At 48.2% G+C, this 26,886-nt stretch overlaps 1 protein-coding gene across 1 annotated transcript in view; it reads left to right on the plus strand.

The window, feature by feature from the left end:
• Nucleotides 1–2,080: 2,080 nt before the first annotated feature.
• ABTB2 (ankyrin repeat and BTB domain containing 2) overlaps nucleotides 2,081–26,886 on the plus strand; it is a 143,255-nt gene continuing 118,449 nt past the window's right edge. The window contains exon 1 of the mRNA XM_040328097.1: nucleotides 2,081–3,366. Within this exon, the coding sequence (XP_040184031.1) occupies nucleotides 2,505–3,366 (862 nt within the window). The 5' untranslated portion in view covers nucleotides 2,081–2,504. The remainder of the gene's footprint in view (nucleotides 3,367–26,886) is intronic.

Below are 26,886 nucleotides of genomic sequence, written 5' to 3' on the forward strand. Positions count from 1 at the left end.
AGTATGGCAGCCGTTCCCGCGTCGAAATTCTATACGTCGTTTGCATAAGTCGTCCGTGAATCGGGATTTACGTCATTTACGTCCATGTCGAAATCAATAGGCCCGTGCGGCGTACTTAGCCGCAATGCACACTGGGAAATGTAGGCGCCCGGCGCATGCGCAATACAAATAAACGTCAAAAACGTAAGGTCAAGCCTTAGTAACATAAAACACGCCCCCCTTACACACATTTGAATTCGGCGCCCTTACGCCCGCCCGCTTTAGGCTACGCCGCCGTAACATAGCAGGCAAGTACATTGTGAATCATGTACTTGCCTCGCTAACTTACGGCGGCATAGCCTAAATGCCTTAAGCTACGGCGCCGCAAAGTTGCGGCAAGGTATGTGAATCTGGGCACTTGTGCCTTTACAACCAACCTACAGTAAGAGAAAAATGTATTTGTAATTTTTGGTGGTTTATCTTAACGCCGGAAAAACGCCTTACGTAAACAGCGTATCGGGCGCAAGTACGTTCGTGAATCGGCGTATCTAGGTCATTTGCATATTCGACGCGTAAATACACGTACACGCCCCTAGCGGCCAGCGTAAATATGCACATAAGATACGACGGCGTAGGAGACTTACGCCGGTCGTATCGTAGCCTAAGTTAAAGCGGGAGTTCACCCGAAAAACAATTTTTAACATTAGATTGAGGCTCGTTTTGTGAAGGGGAATCGGGTGTTTTTTTTTAAATCGAAGCAGTACTTACCGTTTTAGAGAGCGATCTTCTCCGCCGCTTCCGGGTATGGTCTTCGGGACTGGGCGTTCCTATTTGATTGACAGGCTTCCGGCGGTCGCATACATCGCGTCACGAGTAGCCGAAAGAAGCCGAACGTCGGTGCGGCTCTATACGGCGCCTGCGCACCGACGTTCGGCTACTTTCGGAAAATCGTGACGCGCTGTATGCGACCGTCGGAAGCCTGTCAATCAAATAGGAACGCCCAGTGCCGCAGCCCATACCCGGAAGCGGCGGAGAAGATCTATCTCTAAAACGGTAAGTACTGCTTCGATTTAAAAAAAAACACCCCATTCCCCTTCACAAAACGAGCCTCAATCTAATGTTAAAAATTTAGTTTTTGGGTGAACCTCCACTTTAAGCGTATCTGGTTTCCTGAATACGCTTAAATATACGACGGTGCGCATTCGGACTTACGACGGCGTATCTACCGATACGCCGTTGTAAGTCTTTTTGAATCCGGCTATATAAATTTTGCGCAAAACAATCGATAAACGCTTATTGCGATTTTTTTTTTTTTTTTTACCAAAAAATAAGTTTTTTTTTATATATTTTTGGGGGATGTTTATTATAGCAAAAAGGAAAAAATATTGAATTTTTTTCAAAATTGTCGCTCTATTTTTGTTTATAGCGCAAAAAATAAAAACCGCAGAGGTGATCAAATGCCACCAAAAGAAAGCTCCATTTGTGGGAAAAAAAGGACGCCAATTTAGTTTGGGAGCCACGTCGCACGACCGCGCAATTGTCTGTTAAAGCGACGCAGTGCCGAATTGTAAAAACCCCTTGGGTCATTTAGCAGCATATTGGTCCGGTCCTTAAGTGGTTAAAGCGACACAGTGCCGAATCGCAAAAACTGTACGGGTCCTTTTACCTGCATTTTGGTCCGGGTCTTAAGTGGTTAAAGTGACGCGTAGTGCTGAATGGTTTACCAAATAAACGCAGAAGCCAATCATTAAGCCAAAACAAGTTTAACTTGGTCGTTTTGTAGGTCTTTTGAAAGAGCGTCTTTCATCGTTTTTGGATCAGTTCCCCTGATCAAACCCTTTCATTGTTAGCGCGGCTATTTACGTGTTCTAGGCAATGATGCATGAAGAGAACGAAAAGAGAAAAATAGAACGTTCTGCATGTCATCCGGCCACCTGAAAAGACGCAATCATTACCGATCACATAACTAATGGTGAGAGCGAAGCAGCATATTGCAGACAAAGGTATCATCTCACCAGCCTGAGCTCGGGGAAAAAAGACCCCTTTCAGCTGCTTGGATTTAATTTCAGCGCAGACCCCGCCCCTCGGAGCTCTGGATTGGCTGCCACCCCTGGCAGGATTACCATACGCTCTGTTCTGTGTTTGTCAAGCTGCTACTTTGAAATAAGTTTGGAAGGGGGAGCAGCTCTGCTCTATGGGATCTCTTTACCTTTCTTCATACTAGGATTTGGGATTTTTTCTTCACATCAAGGAGGAACAAAGGCGTTGACCGTAAATCGTTAATATTTAGTTTCTTGTGGAAATTGCACGCTTGATTTTTGCAGCTGATTGGAGTCTGGCAGGGTTTTTGCTGGAGTAGCTGGATCTTTAAACGTCTATGTACCATGGAATGTTTTGAACGTCTCTTAGACTTCTGCAAAACATTTCGAAGATCAATGCCTTCCGTGCAATGCATTACAGCCTGAGAAGCTTGAATTGAACCTTTCCATTAGTGGCTTCCAGTTTCGGAGTTCTTACCGGTAACTATGGCTGGAGTGTACAGCTCTACCCTGAAGACCCTGGAAGACCTGACACTGGACTCTGGCTATGGAGCAGAGGACTCTTGCAGGTCCCTCAGCCTCTCGTCCTCCAAGTCCAACTCGCAGCCGCTGGCGTCTTCCCAGCACCGTGGTACCTGGTGGTACTACTCCGGGTCCATGAATAGTAGGAATAGCAGCTGGGATACCATGAACTCTGCTTTGACAGAGGACCCAGACCTGGTGGACCTTTTCTCCAGGTGCCACCGGCTCCCAGACCTGGAAGAGTTCCCCTGGACAGATGAAGACATTGGCAAGCTGCTGAGGACTGGCAAAGGTGATGGTGGAGTCAGGTGGGACTTCTCCCAGGATGCTGTCAGGAGGATGTCCATCTTACTGAGGAGACCTTTGATCAGGATTTCTAGAGAAGCTCAGAGGCTGAGCGTTCTTCATGCCAAGTGCACCCGCTATGAGATCCAGAGCGCCATGAAACTCATCCTGAGCTGGGCACTATCCCAGAGTTGCACCCTTGCCACGGTTCGGGCAATGTCTCTCTATAGCATGAGTGCTGGGGATGGCCTGAGGCAGGGCAAGTCTGCAAGATGTGGTCTGTCTTTGTCGGTGGGCAGGTTCTTCAGGTGGATGGTGGACACCAGGATATCCGTGAGGATCCATGAGTATGCTGCCATCTGCTTGACGTCCTGCATGGAGAACCTGTTGGAGGAGATCAGGAACCGTGTAGTGGCCAGCCAAGGAACTGATGGAGCAGAGATCTCTCTGGATGGCCTGGAAATGGCAATCAACAATGACGCTGAACTGTGGGGGGTCCTACAACCCTATGAGCACTTAATTTGTGGGAAGAATGCCAATGGTAAGAGACCATCTACATTTTCTGTCAATGTTTAACGGTGATTGGTATGGTCCGCTTGGGGTTTTCAAGACTTGTCCTCGAAAACAATCTTTGACCGTGGTATTGTCTCTACATTTCCAAATCGATACATTCTATCGTAAATTCCATTTTGTTCTGAAAAGATGATCGTATACCCCGGGTGTCAACCTGCGGCCCAGGGGCCCTTTGGTATATGATGTGCGGCCCTCAGACCTCAGCATTTTGTAGTGAATAGGGTTGTCCCGATACCACTTTTTTAGGACTGAGTACAAGTACCGATACTTTTTTTCAAGTACTCGCCGATACCGATACTTTTTTTTAAATGTGTCCCCAAATGCAGCCATGTCCCCCACATATGCAGCCATGTCCCCCCACATATGCAGCCATGTCCCCCCACATATGCAGCCATGTCCCCCCACATATGCAGCCATGTCCCCCACATATGCAGCCATGTCCCCCCACATATGCAGCCATGTCCCCCCACATATGCAGCCATGTCCCCCCACATATGCAGCCATGTCCCCCCACATATGCAGCCATGTCCCCCCACATATGCAGCCATGTCCCCCCCACATATGCAGCCATGTCCCCCCTATATCCAGCCATATCCCCCCATACCTAGATCCCGCCGCTGCCGCATGGGTTAAACAGCGTGCGGGGAACATCACAGCTTTCATTTGAATAGCTGTAGTATTTCCCGCTGCGCCGCGTATAGACACTCCCTCTTGCTCGGGATTGGACAGATCCCGAGCAAGGGGGAGTGTCTATATTCGGCGTGGCGGGAAATACTACAGCTATTCAAATGAAAGCTGTGATATTCCCCGCACGCTGTTTAACCCATGCGGCGGCATTGTTGCGGTATGCGACGGGGTCGGCGGCGGCATTCGTTGCGGCGACAGCGGGGGGGGGCGTGACTCGGTGGATGCAAGTATTCTATTTAGGTATCGGGGGTATTTGCGGGAGTACAAGTACTCCCGCAAATACTCGGTATCGGTCCCGATACTGATACTGGTATCGGTATCGGGACAATCCTAGGAACATTAATTAGGGTAATAGCATTGATCTCTACTAGCCTCATGTAACATATTTCCAGTTTCGTATTGTCTTCTGTAGCATATCCAAATTTTTCGACCCTCATCCTTCTTAGGTCTGCAGTTTCCGACAGTCCTTCCAATCATTACATCTATTGAACATTATGTGCAGCTCTATGTCAGGGGCCACATTTGAGGCACCCTTCAGTTCATAAGTTAACAACCACTGACCCTAATGCCGCGTACACACGCTCGGAATTTCCGACAGCAAATGTTCGATGTGAGCTTGTTATCGGGAACATTCGACCGTGTGTAGGCTCCATCGGACATTTGCTGTCGGAATTTCCAACAACAAATCCACGGTTTTGTTGTTGGAATCTCCGATCGCGTGTAAGCGACATTTCCCTGGCCTTTTAACTATTAACCTATTTTTTTAATTGCTTATCTGGATAATGGTATCTGGATGCAGTTCAGTCACAACCGGCTTGTATACAGGTTCAGCAGGAGTGCCTGAAATTGTTTTTCGAGATGTTGCCAACTATGTAAATGCTGCTTTGTGTATATATTATGCAAATCAGTATCTTCATGCACTCATTAAACTTGTATTACGATTGAGGCCACATTCACATGAGCGTGTGAGGACCATGTTTGCCCACATGGTTCTGTGCATGCGCATGCAGACAGTCCAATGCATGTCAATTGGGGATGCAGTGGCTGCACGGTCACAACCGCTGTGGCCAGTTTGATATCCATGTGGGTGTGGGTATGTGTCCTGAACGCAGACAGTGTGAGTTTAGGGGCACTCACCCGCACATATGTCAAATTGGGAGCAGCGGCTGTGTCTGGGCATGCTCTGCGTAGGGTGACCACATTTCCAAACTGCCCTACAGGGACACACCCCCTCTCTCACCTTCCCCAAAAAAAGATGAGGGGGCAATGTAGTCTCGGGGGTGGATGGGGAATTTGGAGGCCGGTTATTTGTCAGGTGAATGTGCCACTTGCCACCAGATGCAGTGCCGCTTGCCACTCATAGCCTGCCACCAGATGCAGTGCTGCTGTCACTCCCTCTGCATGAGCCACGTGCGTAGAAGGAAAGGAGTGGCGTCACTATCTGAAGAGTGAAGATCACATTAGTCCCTGTAGCTTGCCGCTGGGTGCCAGAGAAGGAGGAGGTGCTGAGGTGGGTGGGGACAGCAGTGCTGCGCTAGGCGCAGGCCTCGCTCCCGGTCTCGCTGTCTGAGAGTAAATTGTCACTGGTTGCAAGATGCCAGGCAGAACCGGCCCTAGCAACCAGTTCTGGAAATGTAGTTATTAGTTAGTAGGGGGTGGCTGTGTCCTCTATTTCATTCCGGGGACATTGTATTGTCCCAGAATGAAGGTGCCCGGGACCCAGGACAGACATGTCAACTGTGGGACAATCCGGGACACGTGGGCACCCAAGCTCTGCGTCCTTATTTACATGAATAGGACTGCCTGCATGCGGATGCACAGAACACCTCTGTGCCTCATGTGGGCAAACATAGCCCTTCGCAGAGGTGTATGCTTCAACACATTCGTGTGAACGAGGTATAGCAGTGTGAGATAGGAACAAGGGACACCTATCAGCAAAAGTATGCAGGCATAGGACACACCCCTTGCCACACCCCTTTTAAAGGAGAATTGTACAAAAAAAACAAGATTGGTTAAACCCACAAGTGCTTTTTTTTTACCACTACTATTCCTTTATATTGGCTTTTGGAATTTACAAATGCAGCAATTTAGAAATCAGATGAAAGGTTTAGTCCTGAAAAACACTTTTTGATAGACAAATTGGTGGATTCAGAAAGACTTAGGCTGGTGTATCAGTAGATACGCCAGCCTAAGTCTGAATCTGCGCCAACGCTAATTTAAGCGTATTCTGGTAACCAGATACTCTTAAATTAGGCTCAGATACGAGCGGCGTAAGTGTCTTACACCGTCGTATCCTAAAGTGTACTTTTTAGACTGACCGCTAGGTGGCGCTTCCATTGCGGTCGGCGTAGAATATGTAAATGAGTAGATACACCGATTCACGAACGTACGCTTGCCCGACGCAGTAAAGATACGCCGTTTACGTAACGCACTTTCAGGCCTAAAGTTATTCCATCAAATAGCTGGAATAGTAATGTTAAGTATGGCCGTCGTTCCCGCGTCAAAATTTGAAAATTTTACGTCGTTTGCGTAAGTCGTCTGTGAATAGGGATTTACGTCATTTACGTCCACGTCGAAACCAATAGGACCGTGCGGTGTACTTTGCCGCAATGCACACTGGGATATGTACACGGACGGCGCATGCGCCGTTCGTAAAATACGTCAATCACGTCAGGTCAACCTCCATTAACATAAAACGCGCCCCCCCTCAGCCGAATTTGAATTAGGCGCCCTTACGCCCGCCCGATTTACGCTACGCCGCCGTAACTTAGCAGGCGAGTACTTTGTGAATCATGTACTTGCCTCGCTAACTTACGGCGGCGTAGTGTAAACACGATACAACTACGCAGCCGCAAAGTTAAGGCGCTCTACTTGAATCTAGCTAAAAAATTGCATTTTATATGCATTAATATAGATCAGACCAAAATGAGGGACACATGAGGAGGAATGGGGGACAGAGGGACATTGTTCCAAATCAGGGACAGTCCCTGGAAATCAGGGACCGTTGGGAGCTATGTAATGATAATACATGAGTTTGCACTAAACTGTTATATATCTATGCTTACTTTAGCCATATTAGAGACCAGCCTGTATGGTTGCTACACTTTGCACACTGCTCTGCGACTGCAAAAAAGAATGCGGTTGGCACTATACTTGAGTGCTTGTAGTAGTTGCATGGAGTAGCAAACCTTCTGTTTTCATGTCAGCGACTAACAGCATGCAACTTGTGTCCCACACATGGCCGGTCAGTGTCACTAGCTGTGTCTGCTGCAGAGAGCTGTTTGGATATCAGTGGGGTGCGAGTACATAGACTGTCATTCATATAGTAGTGCGGTTCTTGTACAGCATGTAGCATCCGCAGTAAGACCCCATTCGCACTTCATGAAGCGGGAACGTTTTTTGGCGCGTTTTCGCAGGTTGCACATATGGCAGCCAATTTTCTTTAATGTTGCTGCCTTTTGTGCGATAAACACGCCAAAGAGGCTCTTGCACCTTTTCAGGTGTGGAGCATAGTGCACTATATTTTTATTTTATTTTTTTAGCACATTTTTAGTGCGTTTGTTAATGGCAAAACCCACAGCAAAACGCAAGTCCGCTAGGCAGTTTTGGGGTGTGTTGCAATTTTAGCATGATCTGGAATTGGAGGCAGAATCCCGTGATTTTAGTTACATGAAGTGTGAATAGGGCACACCTGGGGGTTCTGAAAACACAGGCGGTATTAGGATATTCTTCTGCGTTTTCAAAAATGTGGCAAAACGTGCTTGGGGTGCCATTGGTTCTACCACTACCCACCTCTGAGCCCCGACCCTTGGTTCCGCCCCCCCTACCCGTCTCTGATCACCAACCTATGGTTCTGCCCCTACCCACCTCTGAGCACCGACCCTTGTTTCAACTCCCTACCCAGCTCCCAGTTTGATGCCTTTTAGAAAATATAGAGCCAAGGATCATTTTTGTAGTGTACTGAAACTACGCATTCAGATTTAAAGGGGAACTCTGTGGCTCTGCCCCTCTGAGCACTGACCCATGGTTCCACCCCCCTACTCACCTCCGAGCACTGACCCTTGGTTCCACCCCCCTACCCACCTCCGAGCACGACCCTTGGTTCTGCCCCTACCCACCTCTGAGCACCGACCCCTTGGTTGTGCCCCTACCCACCTCTGAGCACCGACCCCTTGGTTCTGCCCCTACCCACTTCTGAGCACCGACCCTTGGTTGTTGCCCCTACCCAGCCCTGAGCACTGACCCCCTTGGTTCTGCCCCTACCCACCTCTGAGCACCGATCCTTGTTTCCACTCTGTGGTTCTGCCCCAGTTGAAAAAAATGCCCAACTGCTTCTAAACATCCGTTTACCAGAAGCCGTGTACATGAGGCCTAATGGCCCATACACACGATCCGAATATCGGACGAAAACTGACATCCGAGGAAGAATCGTAAGATTTTGGGATCGTGTGCACACTACTTTCGAGAGCCAATCACGACAGTTCATCCGATATTATTAGATCGGACAAGCACTTGTACGATGCCAGATCGTACGACTTTCGTTTAGTCAGTACAGTTGACGTCCAAAAATACAATACAAATGCATTACAACACACGACATTGCTTCCAAATTTTTTTTCTTCTGTCGTACGAGAATTTTTGTGACTTTAGTAATCTATTCAATCCCTACCTGCAACTATTAAGCGTAGAAAAGTCATACGATCTGTCGTACGATATTCGTTTTGCATGTACGGGCCATTAGGGTGTTGAAAAGTACGGCCACAAATTCGGCTCTATATAAAAGATATAAATACAGTGGCCCAGATTCACGTAGGACCGGGCAAATCTGCGGCGGCGTAACGTATGACATTTACGTTACGCCGCCGCAAGTTTTACGGGCAAGTGCTTGATTCACAAAGCACTTGCCTGTAAAGTTGCGGCGGCGTAGCGTAAATCCAATGAAATGATCATTCAAATGATCCGGGTAGGGGGCGTGGATCATTTAAATTAGGCGCGTTCCCGCGCCGAACGTACTGCATGCGCATGCGCCGCCCCTAAAATTTCACGACGTGCATTGCGCTAAATGACGTCGCAACGACGTATTGGTTTCGACGTGAACGTAAATTACGTCCAGCCCTATTCGCGAACGACTTGCGCAAACGACGTAAAAAAAATTCAAATTTCGACGCGGGAACGACGTCCATACTTAACATTGCGTGCGCCTCCTAATAGCAGGAACAACCTTACGCCGAAAACGTAAACAAATTGCGCCGGGCGCACGTACGTTTGTGAATCGGCGTATCAAGTTAATTTGCATAATCTACGCCGACAACAACGGAAGCGCTCCTAGCGGCCAGCGTAAGAATGCACCCTAAGATACGATGGCGTAAGAGACTTATGCCAGTCGTATCTTAGGCTAATGTCAGCGTATCTGGCTTTCTGAATACAGAAAGTAGATACGCCGGCGCAGCTTTGGAATTACGCGGCGTATCTATGGATACGCCGGCGTAATTCTTTCCTGAATCTACCCCATTCTTCTTTTTTTTTCTTTTTTACAGCTACACATTAACAAATGCTAACTTTGGGCATGTATGGGTTCTATTAGGATTTCGCCATCTTGAACAGAGATTATTTTCAAAAACGACATGCCGCTTATATTGCTCTTAAACACCTGGCACCTGGAATTTGTCCAAAACTGGCATGACCACATCATTGACCGGCGCAGAGGGAGCTGACGCGTTACGCTTGTCTAACTCCTGTGCGCGTCTTATCGCCATAAGTTTTTCCTATTATAAATCACCGATGGCCACAGGCCGACAACTTATTAAAATGAGACCGTACGTCTGTCGCTTTCTACTGTAAATAAATGGGGATTATTATAGGGTGAGTGGGCTAATTGTCTAAAAACCTGCTTTCGGATCCCCCCCCCCCCTCCTCCTGTGTTACTATCTGTGTTTCCAGACGCTGGCCGGGGAGTTTGAATATTAATGTATGCAAATGGTGAGCTGATGAGGAGAAGAGGTGGCAGGAGAGTCATAAGCTTGCCAGTGCATTGTGGATGTGACATATGGTGACTACACTGGTTGCCTTGCCAGGGCCACTCCTCTCATATCATTAGGCCTAATGGGATATATATAGATAGATAGATAGATAGATAGATAGATAGATAGATATAATTAGGGCTGTGGAAAGTAAAGATTAATTCCTCGATTAATCGTTAATTTTTTTGATCGATCAAAATTCTTTTGATCGGTACTAGTGGTGCAACGGATCATAAATGATCCGTGATCCGAACGGGTCACCATATGCGGATCGGCACGTGGTCCGCGGAGCTCTGCTGCTGCCTCGGCCATAGGAAAGGCCGCGGCTTCGGCCTAGCTCCCGGAGTGGTGGCCATCTTGGTCCACCCGGCGGCGGCCTAGGTGAGCCTAGAGCTCGTGTCTTCGGGTGGCTTCTCTGGTAAGACTAAGCAAGCACTAATCTTCCTATACAGTGGGGGAGATGTGGACCATATTAAAGTGGGGGAGATGTCTGTGGATATTACAGTGGAGGAGATGTCTGTGGATATTACAGTGGGGGAGATGTCTGTGGATATTACAGTGGGGGAGATGTCTGTGGATATTACAGTGGGGGAGATGTCTGTGGATTACAGTGGGGGAGATGTCTGTGGATTACAGTGGGGGAGATGTCTGTGGATTACAGTGGGGGAGATGTCTGTGGATATTACAGTGGGGGGAGATGTGGACCATATTAAAGTGGGGGAGATGTCTGTGGATATTACAGTGGGGGAGATGTCTGTGGATATTACAGTGGGGGAGATGTCTGTGGATATTACAGTGGGGGAGATGTCTGTGGATATTACAGTGGGGGAGATGTCTGTGGATTACAGTGGGGGAGATGTCTGTGGATTACAGTGGGGGAGATGTCTGTGGATATTACAGTGGGGGAGATGTCTGTGGATATTACAGTGGGGGAGATGTCTGTGGATATTACAGTGGGGGGGAGATGTCTGTGGATATTACAGTGGGGGAGATGTCTGTGGATATTACAGTGGGGGAGATGTCTGTGGATATTACAGTGGGGGAGATGTCTGTGGATATTACAGTGGGGGAGATGTCTGTGGATATTACAGTGGGGGAGATGTCTGTGGATATTACAGTGGGGGGGGAGATGTCTGTGGATATTACAGTGGGGGGGAGATGTCTGTGGATATTACAGTGGGGGAGATGTCTGTGGATATTACAGTGGGGGGAGATGTCTGTGGATTACAGTGGGGGGAGATGTCTGTGGATTACAGTGGGGGGGAGATGTCTGTGGATTACAGTGGGGGAGATGTCTGTGGATATTACAGTGGGAGGGAGATGTCTGTGGATATTACAGTGGGAGGGAGATGTCTGTGGATATTACAGTGGGAGAGATGTCTGTGGATTACAGTGGGGGGAGATGTCTGTGGATTACAGTGGGGGAGATGTCTGTGGATTACAGTGGGGGGAGATGTCTGTGGATATTAAAGTGGGGAAGATGTCTGTGGATATTACAGTGGGGAAGATGTCTGTGGATATTACAGTGGAGGAGATGTCTGTGGATATTACAGTGGAGGAGATGTCTGTGGATATTACAGTGGGGGAGATGTCTGTGGATATTACAGTTTTGATCGGTACTAGTGGTGCAACGGATCATAAATGATCCGTGATCCGAACGGGTCACCATATGCGGATCGGCACGTGGTCCGCGGAGCTCTGCTGCTGCCTCGGCTATAGGAAAGGCCGCGGCTTCGGCCTAGCTCCCGGAGTGGTGGCCATCTTGGTCCACCCGGCGGCGGCCTAGGTGAGCCTAGAGCTCGTGTCTTCGGGTGGCTTCTCTGGTAAGACTAAGCAAGCACTAATCTTCCTATACAGTGGGGGAGATGTGGACCATATTAAAGTGGGGGAGATGTCTGTGGATATTACAGTGGAGGAGATGTCTGTGGATATTACAGTGGGGGAGATGTCTGTGGATATTACAGTGGGGGAGATGTCTGTGGATATTACAGTGGGGGAGATGTCTGTGGATATTACAGTGGGGGAGATGTCTGTGGATTACAGTGGGGGAGATGTCTGTGGATTACAGTGGGGGAGATGTCTGTGGATATTACAGTGGGGGGGAGATGTGGACCATATTAAAGTGGGGGAGATGTCTGTGGATATTACAGTGGGGGAGATGTCTGTGGATATTACAGTGGGGGAGATGTCTGTGGATATTACAGTGGAGGAGATGTCTGTGGATATTACAGTGGGGGAGATGTCTGTGGATATTACAGTGGGGGAGATGTCTGTGGATATTACAGTGGGGGAGATGTCTGTGGATATTACAGTGGGGGAGATGTCTGTGGATATTACAGTGGGGGAGATGTCTGTGGATATTACAGTGGGGGAGATGTCTGTGGATTACAGTGGGGGAGATGTCTGTGGATTACAGTGGGGGAGATGTCTGTGGATTACAGTGGGGGAGATGTCTGTGGATATTACAGTGGGGGGTAGATGTGGACCATATTAAAGTGGGGGAGATGTCTGTGGATATTACAGTGGGGGAGATGTCTGTGGATATTACAGTGGGGGAGATGTCTGTGGATATTACAGTGGGGGAGATGTCTGTGGATATTACAGTGGGGGAGATGTCTGTGGATATTACAGTGGGGGAGATGTCTGTGGATTACAGTGGGGGAGATGTCTGTGGATTACAGTGGGGGAGATGTCTGTGGATATTACAGTGGGGGAGATGTCTGTGGATATTACAGTGGGGGAGATGTCTGTGGATATTACAGTGGGGGGGAGATGTCTGTGGATATTACAGTGGGGGAGATGTCTGTGGATATTACAGTGGGGGAGATGTCTGTGGATATTACAGTGGGGGAGATGTCTGTGGATATTACAGTGGGGGAGATGTCTGTGGATATTACAGTGGGGGAGATGTCTGTGGATATTACAGTGGGGGAGATGTCTGTGGATATTACAGTGGGGGGGAGATGTCTGTGGATATTACAGTGGGGGGGGGGAGATGTCTGTGGATATTACAGTGGGGGAGATGTCTGTGGATATTACAGTGGGGGGTAGATGTCTGTGGATTACAGTGGGGGGGAGATGTCTGTGGATTACAGTGGGGGGGAGATGTCTGTGGATTACAGTGGGGGAGATGTCTGTGGATATTACAGTGGGAGGGAGATGTCTGTGGATATTACAGTGGGAGGGAGATGTCTGTGGATTACAGTGGGGGAGATGTCTGTGGATTACAGTGGGGGGAGATGTCTGTGGATTACAGTGGGGGAGATGTCTGTGGATTACAGTGGGGGGAGATGTCTGTGGATATTAAAGTGGGGAAGATGTCTGTGGATATTACAGTTTTGATCGGTACTAGTGGTGCAACGGATCATAAATGATCCGTGATCCGAACGGGTCACCATATGCGGATCGGCACGTGGTCCGCGGAGCTCTGCTGCTGCCTCGGCCATAGGAAAGGCCGCGGCTTCGGCCTAGCTCCCGGAGTGGCGGCCATCTTGGTCCACCCGGCGGCGGCCTAGGTGAGCCTAGAGCTCGTGTCTTCGGGTGGCTTCTCTGGTAAGACTAAGCAAGCACTAATCTTCCTATACAGTGGGGGAGATGTGGACCATATTAAAGTGGGGGAGATGTCTGTGGATATTACAGTGGAGGAGATGTCTGTGGATATTACAGTGGGGGAGATGTCTGTGGATATTACAGTGGGGGAGATGTCTGTGGATATTACAGTGGGGGAGATGTCTGTGGATATTACAGTGGGGGAGATGTCTGTGGATTACAGTGGGGGAGATGTCTGTGGATTACAGTGGGGGAGATGTCTGTGGATTACAGTGGGGGAGATGTCTGTGGATATTACAGTGGGGGGGGAGATGTGGACCATATTAAAGTGGGGGAGATGTCTGTGGATATTACAGTGGGGGAGATGTCTGTGGATATTACAGTGGGGGAGATGTCTGTGGATATTACAGTGGGGGAGATGTCTGTGGATATTACAGTGGGGGAGATGTCTGTGGATATTACAGTGGGGGAGATGTCTGTGGATTACAGTGGGGGAGATGTCTGTGGATTACAGTGGGGGAGATGTCTGTGGATATTACAGTGGGGGAGATGTCTGTGGATATTACAGTGGGGGAGATGTCTGTGGATATTACAGTGGGGGGGAGATGTCTGTGGATATTACAGTGGGGGAGATGTCTGTGGATATTACAGTGGGGGAGATGTCTGTGGATATTACAGTGGGGGAGATGTCTGTGGATATTACAGTGGGGGAGATGTCTGTGGATATTACAGTGGGGGAGATGTCTGTGGATATTACAGTGGGGGAGATGTCTGTGGATATTACAGTGGGGGAGATGTCTGTGGATATTACAGTGGGGGAGATGTCTGTGGATATTACAGTGGGGGAGATGTCTGTGGATATTACAGTGGGGGGGAGATGTCTGTGGATTACAGTGGGGGGGAGATGTCTGTGGATTACAGTGGGGGGGAGATGTCTGTGGATTACAGTGGGGGAGATGTCTGTGGATATTACAGTGGGAGGGAGATGTCTGTGGATATTACAGTGGGAGGGAGATGTCTGTGGATTACAGTGGGGGAGATGTCTGTGGATTACAGTGGGGGGAGATGTCTGTGGATTACAGTGGGGGAGATGTCTGTGGATTACAGTGGGGGGAGATGTCTGTGGATATTAAAGTGGGGAAGATGTCTGTGGATATTACAGTGGGGAAGATGTCTGTGGATATTACAGTGGAGGAGATGTCTGTGGATATTACAGTGGAGGAGATGTCTGTGGATATTACAGTGGGGGAGATATCTGTGGATATTACAGTGGGGGAGATGTCTGTGGATATTACAGTGGGGGAGATGTCTGTGGATATTACAATGGGGGGAGATGTCTGTGGATATTACAGTGGGGGAGATGTCTGTGGATATTACAGTGGGGGAAATGTCTGTGGATATTACAGTGGGGGAGATGTCTGTGGATATTACAGTGGGGGGGAGATGTCTGTGGATATTACAGTGGGGGGGAGATGTCTGTGGATATTACAGTGGGGGGAGATGTCTGTGGATATTACAGTGGGGGGAGATGTCTGTGGATATTACAGTGGGGGGAGATGTCTGTGGATATTACAGTGGGGGGAGATGTCTGTGGATATTACAGTGGGGGGAGATGTCTGTGGATATTACAGTGGGGGAGATGTCTGTGGATATTACAGTGGGGGAGATGTCTGTGGATATTACAGTGGGGGAGATGTCTGTGGATATTACAGTGGGGGAGATGTCTGTGGATATTACAGTGGGGGAGATGTCTGTGGATATTACAGTGGGGGAGATGTCTGTGGATATTACAGTGGGGAGATGTTGGTGGATATTACAGTGAGGGAGATGTCTGTGGATTACAGTGGGGGAGATGTCTGTGGATATTACAGTGGGGAGATGTCTGTGGATATTACAGTGGGGAGATGTCTGTGGATATTACAGTGGGGGAGATGTCTGTGGATATTACAGTGGGGGAGATGTCTGTGGATATTACAGTGGGGGAGATGTCTGTGGATATTACAGTGGGGGGGAGATGTCTGTGGATATTACAGTGGGGGAGATGTCTGTGGATATTACAGTGGGGGGGAGATGTCTGTGGATATTACAGTGGGGGGTGATGTCTGTGGATATTACAGTGGGGGAGATGTCTGTGGATATTACAGTGGGGGAGATGTCTGTGGATTACAGTGGGGGAGATGTCTGTGGATATTACAGTGGAGAGATGTCTGTGGATATTGCATCTATCTACGTTGCAGATAGAGAAAGGAGCTGTGTGTTAGTGGGCATCCTGACTCTCCTGTAGTCCAAGGGAGGGGGTGAGCACGACACTCCACACCAGGGAGAAAGCCTTGCATTACTGTGTGGAGTTACAGACAGAAGAACAGGAAGTGAGGATTTCTCAGAAGAAATAAGGACATTTAAAAACCAAAATGGAAGGATGAGGTAAGTGAAGGAGGACTGCTCTAAGGTAAAGGAAGCTATTTAGGGGGAAAAAAATGTACCTTTACAACCCCTTTAAAGGGACCACAACCCAAATAACAGGGAAATATACCTGCTGTCCAGGACACATTCCCAGCGTACTGTACAGTTGGTTTCCTCTGGGTACTCCAGTTTCCTTACTGGGGGAAAGGAGATTGAGGAAATGCTACCTCTTGCCTGCAGCAGACTGATGACATCACCTCAGCCTAGGCAAAGTCACTGGGAGAAGCTCAAGGAATTCTCTTTAACCACTTGAGCCCCGGGCCATCGTCAAATGACGGCCTCACGGTGGCTCTGAATATCCAACAGGACGTCAATTGACGTCCTGGATTCCTCCGGCCATAATAATGTCCGCCAGGCACTCGGGATCGGCGGCTACAGGGACAAGACGTGGAGCTCTGTGTGTAAACACAGAGCTCCACGTCCTGTCAGGGGAGAGAGGAGACCGATCTGTGTCCCTTGTACATAGGGACACAGATCGGTCACCTCCCCCAGTCACCCCCTCTCCACACACAGTGAGAACACAATACAGGCACACATTTAACCCCTTCCTCACCCCCTAGTGTTAACCCCTTGAATGCCAGTCACATTTATACTGTAATTAGTGCATATTTATCGCACTGATCGCTGTATAAATGTGAATGGCGCCAAAAATGTGTCAAAAGTGTCCGCCATAATGTCGCAGTCCCAATAAAAAAAATCGCAGATCGCAGATCGCCTAGTAAAAAAAAAAATAATAATAATAATAATTCTGTCCCATATTTTGTAAGCGCTTATTGCGATTTTTTTTTTTTTTTTTTTTTTTACCAAAAATATGTAGAAGAATACGCATCGGCCTAAACTGAGAAAAAAAAATTTTTGGAAAAAAAAATTGGGCTATTTATTATAGCAACAAGTAAAAAAATATTGTTTTTTTTTTCAAAATTGTTGCTTTTTTTTGTTTATAGCGCAAAAAATAAAAACCGCAGAGGTGATCAAATACCACCAAAATAAAGCTCTATTTGTGGGGAAAAAAGGACGTAAATTTTGTTTGGGAGCCACGTCGCACGACTGCGCAATTGTCAGTTAAAGCGACGCAGTGCCGGAAGCTGAAATTTCACCTGGGCAGGAGGGGGGTATATGTGCCCAGTAAGCAAGTGGTTAATGATCACATTTTTATATTGTGAGATGTCAGAAATGTACTTCTACTTGTAAAGTTACTGGAAGATCCACGTCAATACTTGTGCCAGGCTCTCCTTTGGGTCTTCTCGCTTTGAACATCTGTAAGGGATTGTAGTCCCCTCCCCCCCTCTTGACGTTCTTTTGTATTTTTTATTTGTGCTCCTGTATTTCATCACCTCCTCCCCAATGGCGCACATGCCCGGCGCCTGCTTGTTGCAGGAGTGTTAAAGATTTCCCATCGTATCAGCGGCTGAAACCGCAAGTTACGCCGCATCTTCAGCCCAGATGTTTAAAACCCAGCAGGGCGTTGACTGAACCATTTCCAAAACCCCATTGGAAAGCTATCATAGCAATTAGCCGTTTTTTGGGAAGAGAAAAGCTTCTGAGCTGAAATCTAAAGCCACAAGCTGTCTAGCATCATCTTGTAGAGTAAACAATGTGCAATAATACGTTCGAGAAATAATACGGCGCTGCAAAGCCGCGCTTCTCGGTGAACTTCAGCGGATGACTAAATACGCAGGTGAAATCCATTTGTGTGAGACGCTTTTCCTGACAATCGCTTTATAATTTTGTTACATAGTAGGCGAGGTTGGGAAAAAAAAATAAGTCCAACCTATGTGTGTGAATTTATGTCGCCGCGTACAGTGATCAGTGCTTAAATCTATGCACTGTCACTGTACTAATGACACTGGCTGGGATGGGGAATAATATCAGGGATGATCAAAGGGTTAAAAGTAGGGTTGTCCCGATACCACTTTTTTAGGACCGAGTACAAGTACCGATACTTTTTTTCCAAGTACTCGCCGATACCGAATACCGATACTTTTTTTTAAATGTGTCCCCAAATGCAGCCATGTCCCCCCACAAATGCAGCCATGTCCCCCCACAAATGCAGCCATGTCCCCCCACAAATGCAGCCATGTCCCCCACAGATGCAGCCATGTCCCCCACAGATGCAGCCATGTCCCCCCACATATGCAGCCATGTCCCCCCACATATGCAGCCATGTCCCCCCACATATGCAGCCATGTCCCCCCACATATGCAGCCATGTCCCCCCCCCATATGCAGCCATGTCCCCCCCACATATGCAGCCATGTCCCCCCACATATGCAGCCATGTCCCCCCCACATATGCAGCCATGTCCCCCCCACATATGCAGCCATGTCCCCCCCACATATGCAGCCATGTCCCCTTCATATGCAGCCATGTCCCCCCACAGATGCAGCCATGTCCCCCCACAGATGCAGCCATGTCCCCCCACAGATGCAGCCATGTCCCACACATATGCAGCCATGTCCCCCCACATATGCAGCCATGTCTCCCCATACCTAGATGCCGCCGCGTTAATCAGCGTGCGGGGAACATTACAGCTTTCATTTGAATAGCTGTGTGTTCCCCGCCGCGCCGCGTATAGACACTCCCCCTTGCTCGGGAATGGACGGGTGATCTGCACTTTGATAGACAGATCCCCCGTCCAATCCCGAGCAAGGGGGAGTGTCTATACACGGCGCGGCGGGGAACAGACAGCTATTCAAATGAAAGCTGTAATGTTCTCCGCACGCTGATTAACTAGGCGGCGGCGGCGACGACGGGACGGGGGAGGGGGTAGTATCGGATCTGGCATCGGGGGCATTTGCGGTAAAGTACAAGTACTCCCGCAAATGCTCAGTATCGGTACCGATACCGATACTGGTATCGGTATCGGGACAACCCTAGTTAAAAGTGTGCCTAGCCTGTGCTTCTGTAAACTTTGGGAGGTGCTTTTACTTGGTGAAGGCATAGATCTTTTCTTCAAGCCAAACCAGAACACTTTAGCGGCGCAGGACAATTTTTTATTTTTCGTAGTATATACTATGGCCCGGATTCACAGACACTGGCGCATATTTATGCCGCCGTAGCGTATCTCCTTTACGCTAGGCCGACGCAGCGCAGAGAGGCAAGCACTGAATTCACAAAGCACTTCCTCCCAAATCTGCGCTGGGTTTCTCAGGCGTAAGTCGGCGTAAGTGGAAGTGGGCGTGAGCCATGCTAATGAGGCGTGACCCCATGCAAATGATGGGCCGAGCGCCAGACGGATACGTATCGACCAACTGCGCATGCGCCGTCCCGTGGGCGCATCTCGGTGCGCATGCTCACAATCACGTCAGAACAACTGCCTAAGATACGTCGGATCACTGCCTACGGTGTGATCGTAACCTACGCCTAGTCATATTCACGTCCTACGTAAACTACGTAATATATGTTGGCTTGTGTTCCCTGGTGCAGCCCTTTGCATGGATGCTACTGAGTTGCACCTCCTTTATGGGGCATAACTTTACGCCGGACATATGACTTTACGCGCACTGCGTGGGACGAACGTACGTTCGTGAATCGGCGTATCTCCCTCATTTGCATATGTGAATAGAAAATCAATGGGAGCGCCAAATACGTCCAGCGTAAATTTGCGCCCACTCTACGCCGGCGTAGGATGAAGCCTATTTTCAGGCGTATCTTAGTTTCTGAGTCCGGCGCATAGATACGACGGCGCATATTTGCACTTACGTGGTGTATCTCGAGATACGTCGGCGCAAGTGCTTTGTGAATCCGGGCCACTGTATTTAAAAACATAAGCTCCGTTTTGTGTTAAAAATAACTTTAAATAATTTTTTTTGGAGAATCGTGATCTTCTTTATTTTATGCAAAAGAATCGCGATTCTCATTTTTCTCAGAAACGTGCATCTCTACAGCACGCACATATTGGGGAATAGGTTTTGTGACAAGTTTAGCTTCAGATGGTGCTCAAGAGTTCTTCAACCTTTTTAGCAATGACAGGTATACAGTATTAGGTAGATTCAGGTACCTATGCCTAACTTTGCGGCGGCGTAGCTTAAGGCATTTAAGCTACGCCGCCGTAAGTTAGCGAGGCAAGTACATGATTCACAATGTACTTACCTGCTAAGTTACGGCGGCGTAGCCTAAATCGGCGGGCGTAAGGACGCCTAATTCAAATGTGTTTGAGGGGGGCGTGTTGTATGTTAATGGGGCTTGACCTTACGTTTTAACGTTATGTTTGTGAACTGCGCATGCGCTGGGCGCCTACATTCCCCAGTGTGCATTGCGGCTAAGTACGCTTCACGGGCCTATTGATTTTGACGTGGACGTAAACGACGTAAATCCCGATTCACGGACGACTTACGCAAACGACGTAAAAAATTCAAATTTCGGCGCGGGAACGGCGGCCATACTTGACATTACTATTCCAACTAGGGCCTAGCTCTAACTTTACACGGCCTATCTCTTACGTAAACGGCGTAAAAGTACTGCGTCGGCCGGGCGTACGTTCGTGAATCGGCGTATCTACTCATTTACATATTCTACGCCGACCGCAATGGAAGCGCCACCTAGCGGCCATCCAAAATATTGCAATCTAAGATAGGACGGCGCAAGCCGTCGTATCTTAGATATGTTTAAGCGTATCTCTGTTTGAGCATACGCTTAAACATAAGTCGGCGTAGATTCTGAGTTAGGTCGGCTTATCTACTGATAAGCCGGCCTAACTCTTACTGAATCTACCTATATACATTCAGCAAACCTCACTGGCATGTCTCAGTAACTTAGGAGGTGAAGAGGTTATTTGTCCCACTGAGATACCAATTGGCCTTCTAGCAAGGGGGCCATGTATTTCACAGTGCAGCCAGTTATTGGTTGATAATGCAGTATTGTCTTCCTTCTATACATTGATTCTTGTGGCTGGTTGCCAGTGGTGAGGGCTGCACATTCCAATCACGACCTGCTGTCGAAATAACAAGTCCCAATTGGTTGGCTGCCGATGCAGTGCCCACGTGCTGGGTGAGAAGGCCGCGTGCCCTGTACTGATTGCTTATTAGATGTTGTAGAACATGCAGCTTGGTCAGCACAAAACAGAAGGCCGTCCTTTGTCAGCTGTGATGAATGTTTGGACACGGGGTGAATATACCCACGATTATACGGTCTAGGGGTTGCTCTTTTCTCCCAGCGTGCACGTACTTGGGCTGATCACATAGGCACTTATTAGGAAAATGCCCCTTATGTTGGTGGTTAGTAGGAAGAATGCCTCCCCACCGGGGTGGAAAGGTGTGTCAGAATGCCACCCTTAAGCCCTGTACACACGATCGGTTTGTCTGATGAAAATGGACCGTTTTCATCGGACAAACCGATCGCGTGTGGACCCCATTGGTTTGTTTTTCATGGGTGAAAAAAAATAGAACATGTTTTAAAATTTTCCTATGGATAAAAAAATGATAGAAAAAAAAACGATCGTCTGTGTGGAAGTCCATCGGTCAAAAATCCATGCATGCTCAGAATCAAGTCGACGCATGCTCGGAAGCATTGAACTTCATTTTTCTCAGCACGTCGTAGTGTTTTACGTCACCGCGCTTGGACACGGTCGGATTGTGACCGATGGTGTGTAGGCAAGACTGATGAAAGTCAGCTTCAGCGGATATCCGGCGAAAAAAATCCATCGGATTAGATTCCATCAGATATCCGATCGTGTGTACAGGGCTTTAAAGTGGTTGTAAACCCCTTTAACCCACTTTAACCTACAGGTAAGCCTAGATTAATGCCTCGTACACACGATAGGTTAACCAGAGGACAAAGGTCTGAAGGACCGTTTTCATCGGTCCAAACCGATCGTGTGTGGGCCCCATAGGTTATTTAACCATAGGTTAAAAAAAAGCCAACTTGCTTTAAAATTAACCTATGGATTCCTAACCAATAGGTCAAAACCGATCGTTGGTAGGCACAACCATCGGTTAAAAATCCACACATGCTCAGAATCAAGTCGACGCATGCTTGGAAGCATTGAACTTCATTTTTTTCAGCACGTCGTTGTGTTTTACGTCACTGCGTTCTGACACTATCGGTTATTTAACCTATGGTGTGTAGGCGTGGCGGATCATCAGTCAGCTTCAACGGTTAACCTATGACAATGGTCCTTCAGACCGTTGTCCTCTGGTTAACCTATCGTGTGTACGAGGCTTAAGGCTTACCTGTAGGTGCAACAAATATCTCCCAAACCTAAAAGGTTTAGAAGATATTTTCAGAAATGACAGGCGCCGATGTCTATGGCGCAGGCGCACTGAAAGTGCTCCGTGATTTTGCGCACGCGCGGCGACCTGCCGGTCCCGCGCGGGAGTGACGTCATCGCTGCTCCAGCCAATCACAGCGCCAGAGTGCCGAAAACAAGGAAGAAGCTCCAGGGGACATGGCGGTGGACAGGACCGATGCGGACTTCGGGGCTTCGTTCTCAGGTAAGTGACACATAATGAGCTAGTATGCTGTGCATACTAGCTCATTATGTCTTTCTCTTGCAGGTGTATTTAAAAAATATATATATATATATTACAGAGGGTTTACTTCCACTTTAAAGACAGTTAAAAGGATATTTGATGTCCTGCTACTGGCTTTGCCTGGTGGTGTTGACTCTGGAACTATAAAGGCAGCAACAAATGGTGGCGCATCGGCAACAGATCAAGGAACTTCTAACAACCTCTACCTTTTTAGTGCCGTGACCCCTTGATAAAATTTCCCAAGTTGTGCGGACCCCTAACAGTAAAATTTTCGTAGCGTGGGTTGTCCGCACCCAAGGCTAGACAAGTAATTTTCACCCCTAACCCACAGGCTTTTAGCACTCCCTGAGCTGGAACATTATCGATCAATGTGCCAAGAAGGGCAGGAACATCCAAAACTCCTTGGTAGACTGAAACACAGCTGAGAATTATGGCAAGAAGGGTCACTATTGGAGAGTTCAAGACATATAGAAAGCCAGGTAATAACTTGGTCCTCAAGTCTTTACCTCTAATTAAAGCGGAGGTTCACCCTAAAACAATTATATACCATTACATCCAGCATACTTCCTGCGCCCGCCGTGTAGCTCTTTCCCCCCAGCTTCCGGGCTCTGGCTCCCGCGGGAGTGGGCGTTCCTATCGAGAGGTTAGATGATTGACGTCTGGTTAAAAACTTCCCTTGGCGCATAAGGCGCGTCGCCAGTTTTCCGTAAATAGCTGACCTGTGAGTCGGCTCTATACGCCGTGTAGCGCTGACTGCGCAGGCGCCATATAGAGCCGACTCGCAGGTCAGCTATTTACGGAAAACTGGTGACACGCCTTATGCGCCAAGGGAAGTTTTTCACCAGACGTCAATCGTCTAACCTCTCAATAGGAGCGCCCACTCCCGCGGGAGCCAGAACCCGGAAGCCGGGGGGGAAATAACGATAAAACGGTATGTACGGCAAAAAAAAAACCAGCATACTGTAGATGCCGGAAGTATGCTGGATGTAATGGTATATACCGTATTTATCGGCGTATACCGCGCACTTTTTTGGCCTGAAAATCAGGGCAAAATCGTGGGTGCGCGATATACGCCGATACCCGCTTTCCCGCACCGAGTTTTGAATACTGCGCCAACATATACCGAGCACAGTACACTCGGGTATAGTCGGCCAGTCTCGGCTTCTTCCGCGGTCACGTCCTGGATGTACAGGACGTGAGCGCGACAGTTGCCGAGCCTGCCCGAGTGTACTGCGCTCGGTATATGCTGGCGCGGGAAACGAGCGGGGAGGACGACGCAGAAGGACGCCGGACCCGCCGAAGAGGACACCGGACCCGCCGAAGAGGACACCGGACCCGCCGAAGAGGACACCGGACCCGCCGAAGAGGACACCGGACCCGCCGAAGAGGACACCGGACCCGCCGCAGAAGGACACCCGAAGCCGCAGAAGGACACCCGAACGAGCAGAAGGATGCCGGACCCGACGAGGCCGCCGATGGACCGATGGAAGCCGCGCAAGACACCAAAACTGTAAGTACAAAAATTACTTTTTTTCCACAGGATTGGGGGTCACTTTGGGGGTGCGCGGTATACGCAGGAGCGCGTTATTCCCGCGATAAATACGGTAGATGTTTTTTAGGGTGAACCTCCGCCTTTAAATATCACTCTTGGTTTGTGGATAGGAATGCAATTACAAGCTATGTTAAAATCACATCTTACAGAGGTCATTGTGCTGCGGAGGACATACATGTCCTAATTGAAGTCCCCCTACGTGTGCTTTGTACTCCAGTGATGTCAATGTGGCCGATGATGACTAGATGACAACTTCCTCTCTGAAGGCTTTCAATGCATTTGGCCACATGTTTATGAGGCTCGGCCACAAGGAACTGGCAGTGGTTTGTTTCTCCTTTCCCTTTCCAGTGATGAAATGCCCCTGGATCATTCTTATAGTGGGTTTATTCTCTGCATCTGGTTCCCAGAAAACTCTCATGCCCGAGGACACAGAAAGGCCTGACTCAGGCGGAGATGACCTCATTATCCTTCATGTCCCATTTTAGATTAGATTGCCTCTGCCAGGGTTGCGGCTTTTAGGGACGCTGGGAAACACTGTAACAAAATATGTCCACACAGTTCTACTCTTCAACAAGTTGGAAGAATGCATTTATTGAGAGATGATGGGTCACAAGACCAAACGAAGGGCGAGATTGGAACCAAAATATCTGATGAGCACCTTGAGAATTTGTTGAGAATTGCTACTATATCCATCCATCGAACCAGATATTGATGCGTTAGTTTATTAAAAACGGTCAAATATTGCACAAGTTTGTTACCCTCCTCTACTGTTGTTATAAAAATTAAAATTTTTATTTTATTTATTACTTTGGTACATTGGCCCGGATTCAGATAGAGATACAACGGTGTATCTCCTGATACGCCGTCGTATCTCTAAGTTCCGCCGGTCGGATCTATGCGCCTGATTCATAGAATCAGGTTCCGCATAGATCTCCCGAAAATCCGCTAGGTGGCGTTTCGTTTTTTTTCACGCGACGAATATGCAAATGAGGATTTCCGCCGATTCAGAAACGAACGCCCGCCCGGCGCTTTTTTTTTTACGTCGTTTGCGTTCGGCTTTTTCCGGCGGATAGTTACCCTTGCTATATGCGGCGTATCCTATGTTAAGTATGGCCGTCGTTCCCGGGTTGAATTTTTTACGTCGTTTGCGTAAGTCGTTCGCGAATACGGATGGACGTAATTTACGTTCACGTCGAAACCAATGACGTCCTAGCGACGTCATTTGGAGCAATGCACGCTGGGAAATTTAGCGGAGGGGGCGAGCACGACACTCCACACCAGGGAGAAAGCCTCGCATTACTGTGTGGAGTTACAGACAGAAGAACAGGAAGTGAGGATTTCTCAGAAGTAATAAGGACATTTAAAAGCAAAATGGAAGGATGAGGTAAGTGAAGGAGGACTGCACTGAGGTAAAGGAAGCTATTTAGGAAAAAAAAAATTGTACCTTTACAACCCCTTTAATTTGCTATTGTCACACAACTGGGTGGGCTCAGGCGCAGTGCTCTGCGCCCCCCTGAGCCCACTTTTTTTGAGCCAATTCGAGCCTCGGGATCTAATCATGTTCTTTGAAAAAATAAAATATAATATTAATATAAATTAATTACTTTAATAATTTATAAAACCCCATTGGAATCACTGGGGTAGATTCAGATAGATTACGCGGATCCTCATTTGCATATTCGTCGCGTATACAAACGGAAGTGCCACCTAGCGGCCGGCGGGAGATTGCAGCCTAAGATCCGACGGTGCAAGTCACTTACACCTGTCGGATCTAAGGGAGATCTATGCGGAACCTGATTCTATGAATCAGGCGCATAGATCCGACCGTCGGATCTCAGAAATACGCCGTTGTATCTCTATCTGAATTTCCCCAATGTGTCCGGCGCACTGCATGTAGATTAGAGGCCGGGCGCATGGATTAGGTGGGCCCCTGCGCCCCTTATGGACGGGCCGCCACTGATTTCCACTACAATAAAGTTGGTTGGGAGGTTTAAGAGGTCACAGGTGTAAGAAAGATAGACCTATTCACAGTCACTGGTGTCTGAAGTACCCATGAAAATGTATTGGGGGGGGGGGGGGGGGGGGTTTCTTTTTGACCCCCACACTACAACCTGACAGGTCATCATGTACAGTAGTCAGACAGAATTATCTTGTTTCTATATAAAGAGTCTCCAGACCTCTGACACTTCAATGAGATGGGGGAGGGGGGCCACCAGGCCTCTCAGTGACCATGAAAGGTCAATGACCCTTAGATTACTTTGGCGGGGGCAGCCAAGGTGGCTTCTGCTTTTGACTTATCCCGGAAACTTCCCAGCTCTATTTAGGATGAAATAATATAGTAGAACCATACAGGTTATGGTGAGAAGGGACTATAGCCGACAAAAAGTTGGGTCTCAAGCCTTACTCCATAGAAGCCTTGGTTTCCATACACGGATGATGGGCAAAAAGCCTAAAACAGCCATATGTAGTTTAACAACTTAAGCCCCGGACCATATTGCTGATCAAAGACCAGAGCACTTTTTGCGATTCGGCACTGCGTCGCTTTAACTGACAATTGCGCGGTCGGCGACGTGGCTCCCAAACAAAATTGGCGTCCCTTTCCCCCCACAAATAAAGCTTTCTTTTGGTGGTATTTGATCACCTCTGCGGTTTTTAGTTTTTGCACTATAAACAAAAATAGAGCGACAGTTTTGAAAAAAATGAATACTTTTTACCATAATAAATATCCCCCAAAAATATATAAAAATA

Source organism: Rana temporaria, chromosome 11, assembly GCF_905171775.1.
Source record: "Rana temporaria chromosome 11, aRanTem1.1, whole genome shotgun sequence".
Taxonomy (NCBI): domain Eukaryota; kingdom Metazoa; phylum Chordata; class Amphibia; order Anura; family Ranidae; genus Rana; species Rana temporaria.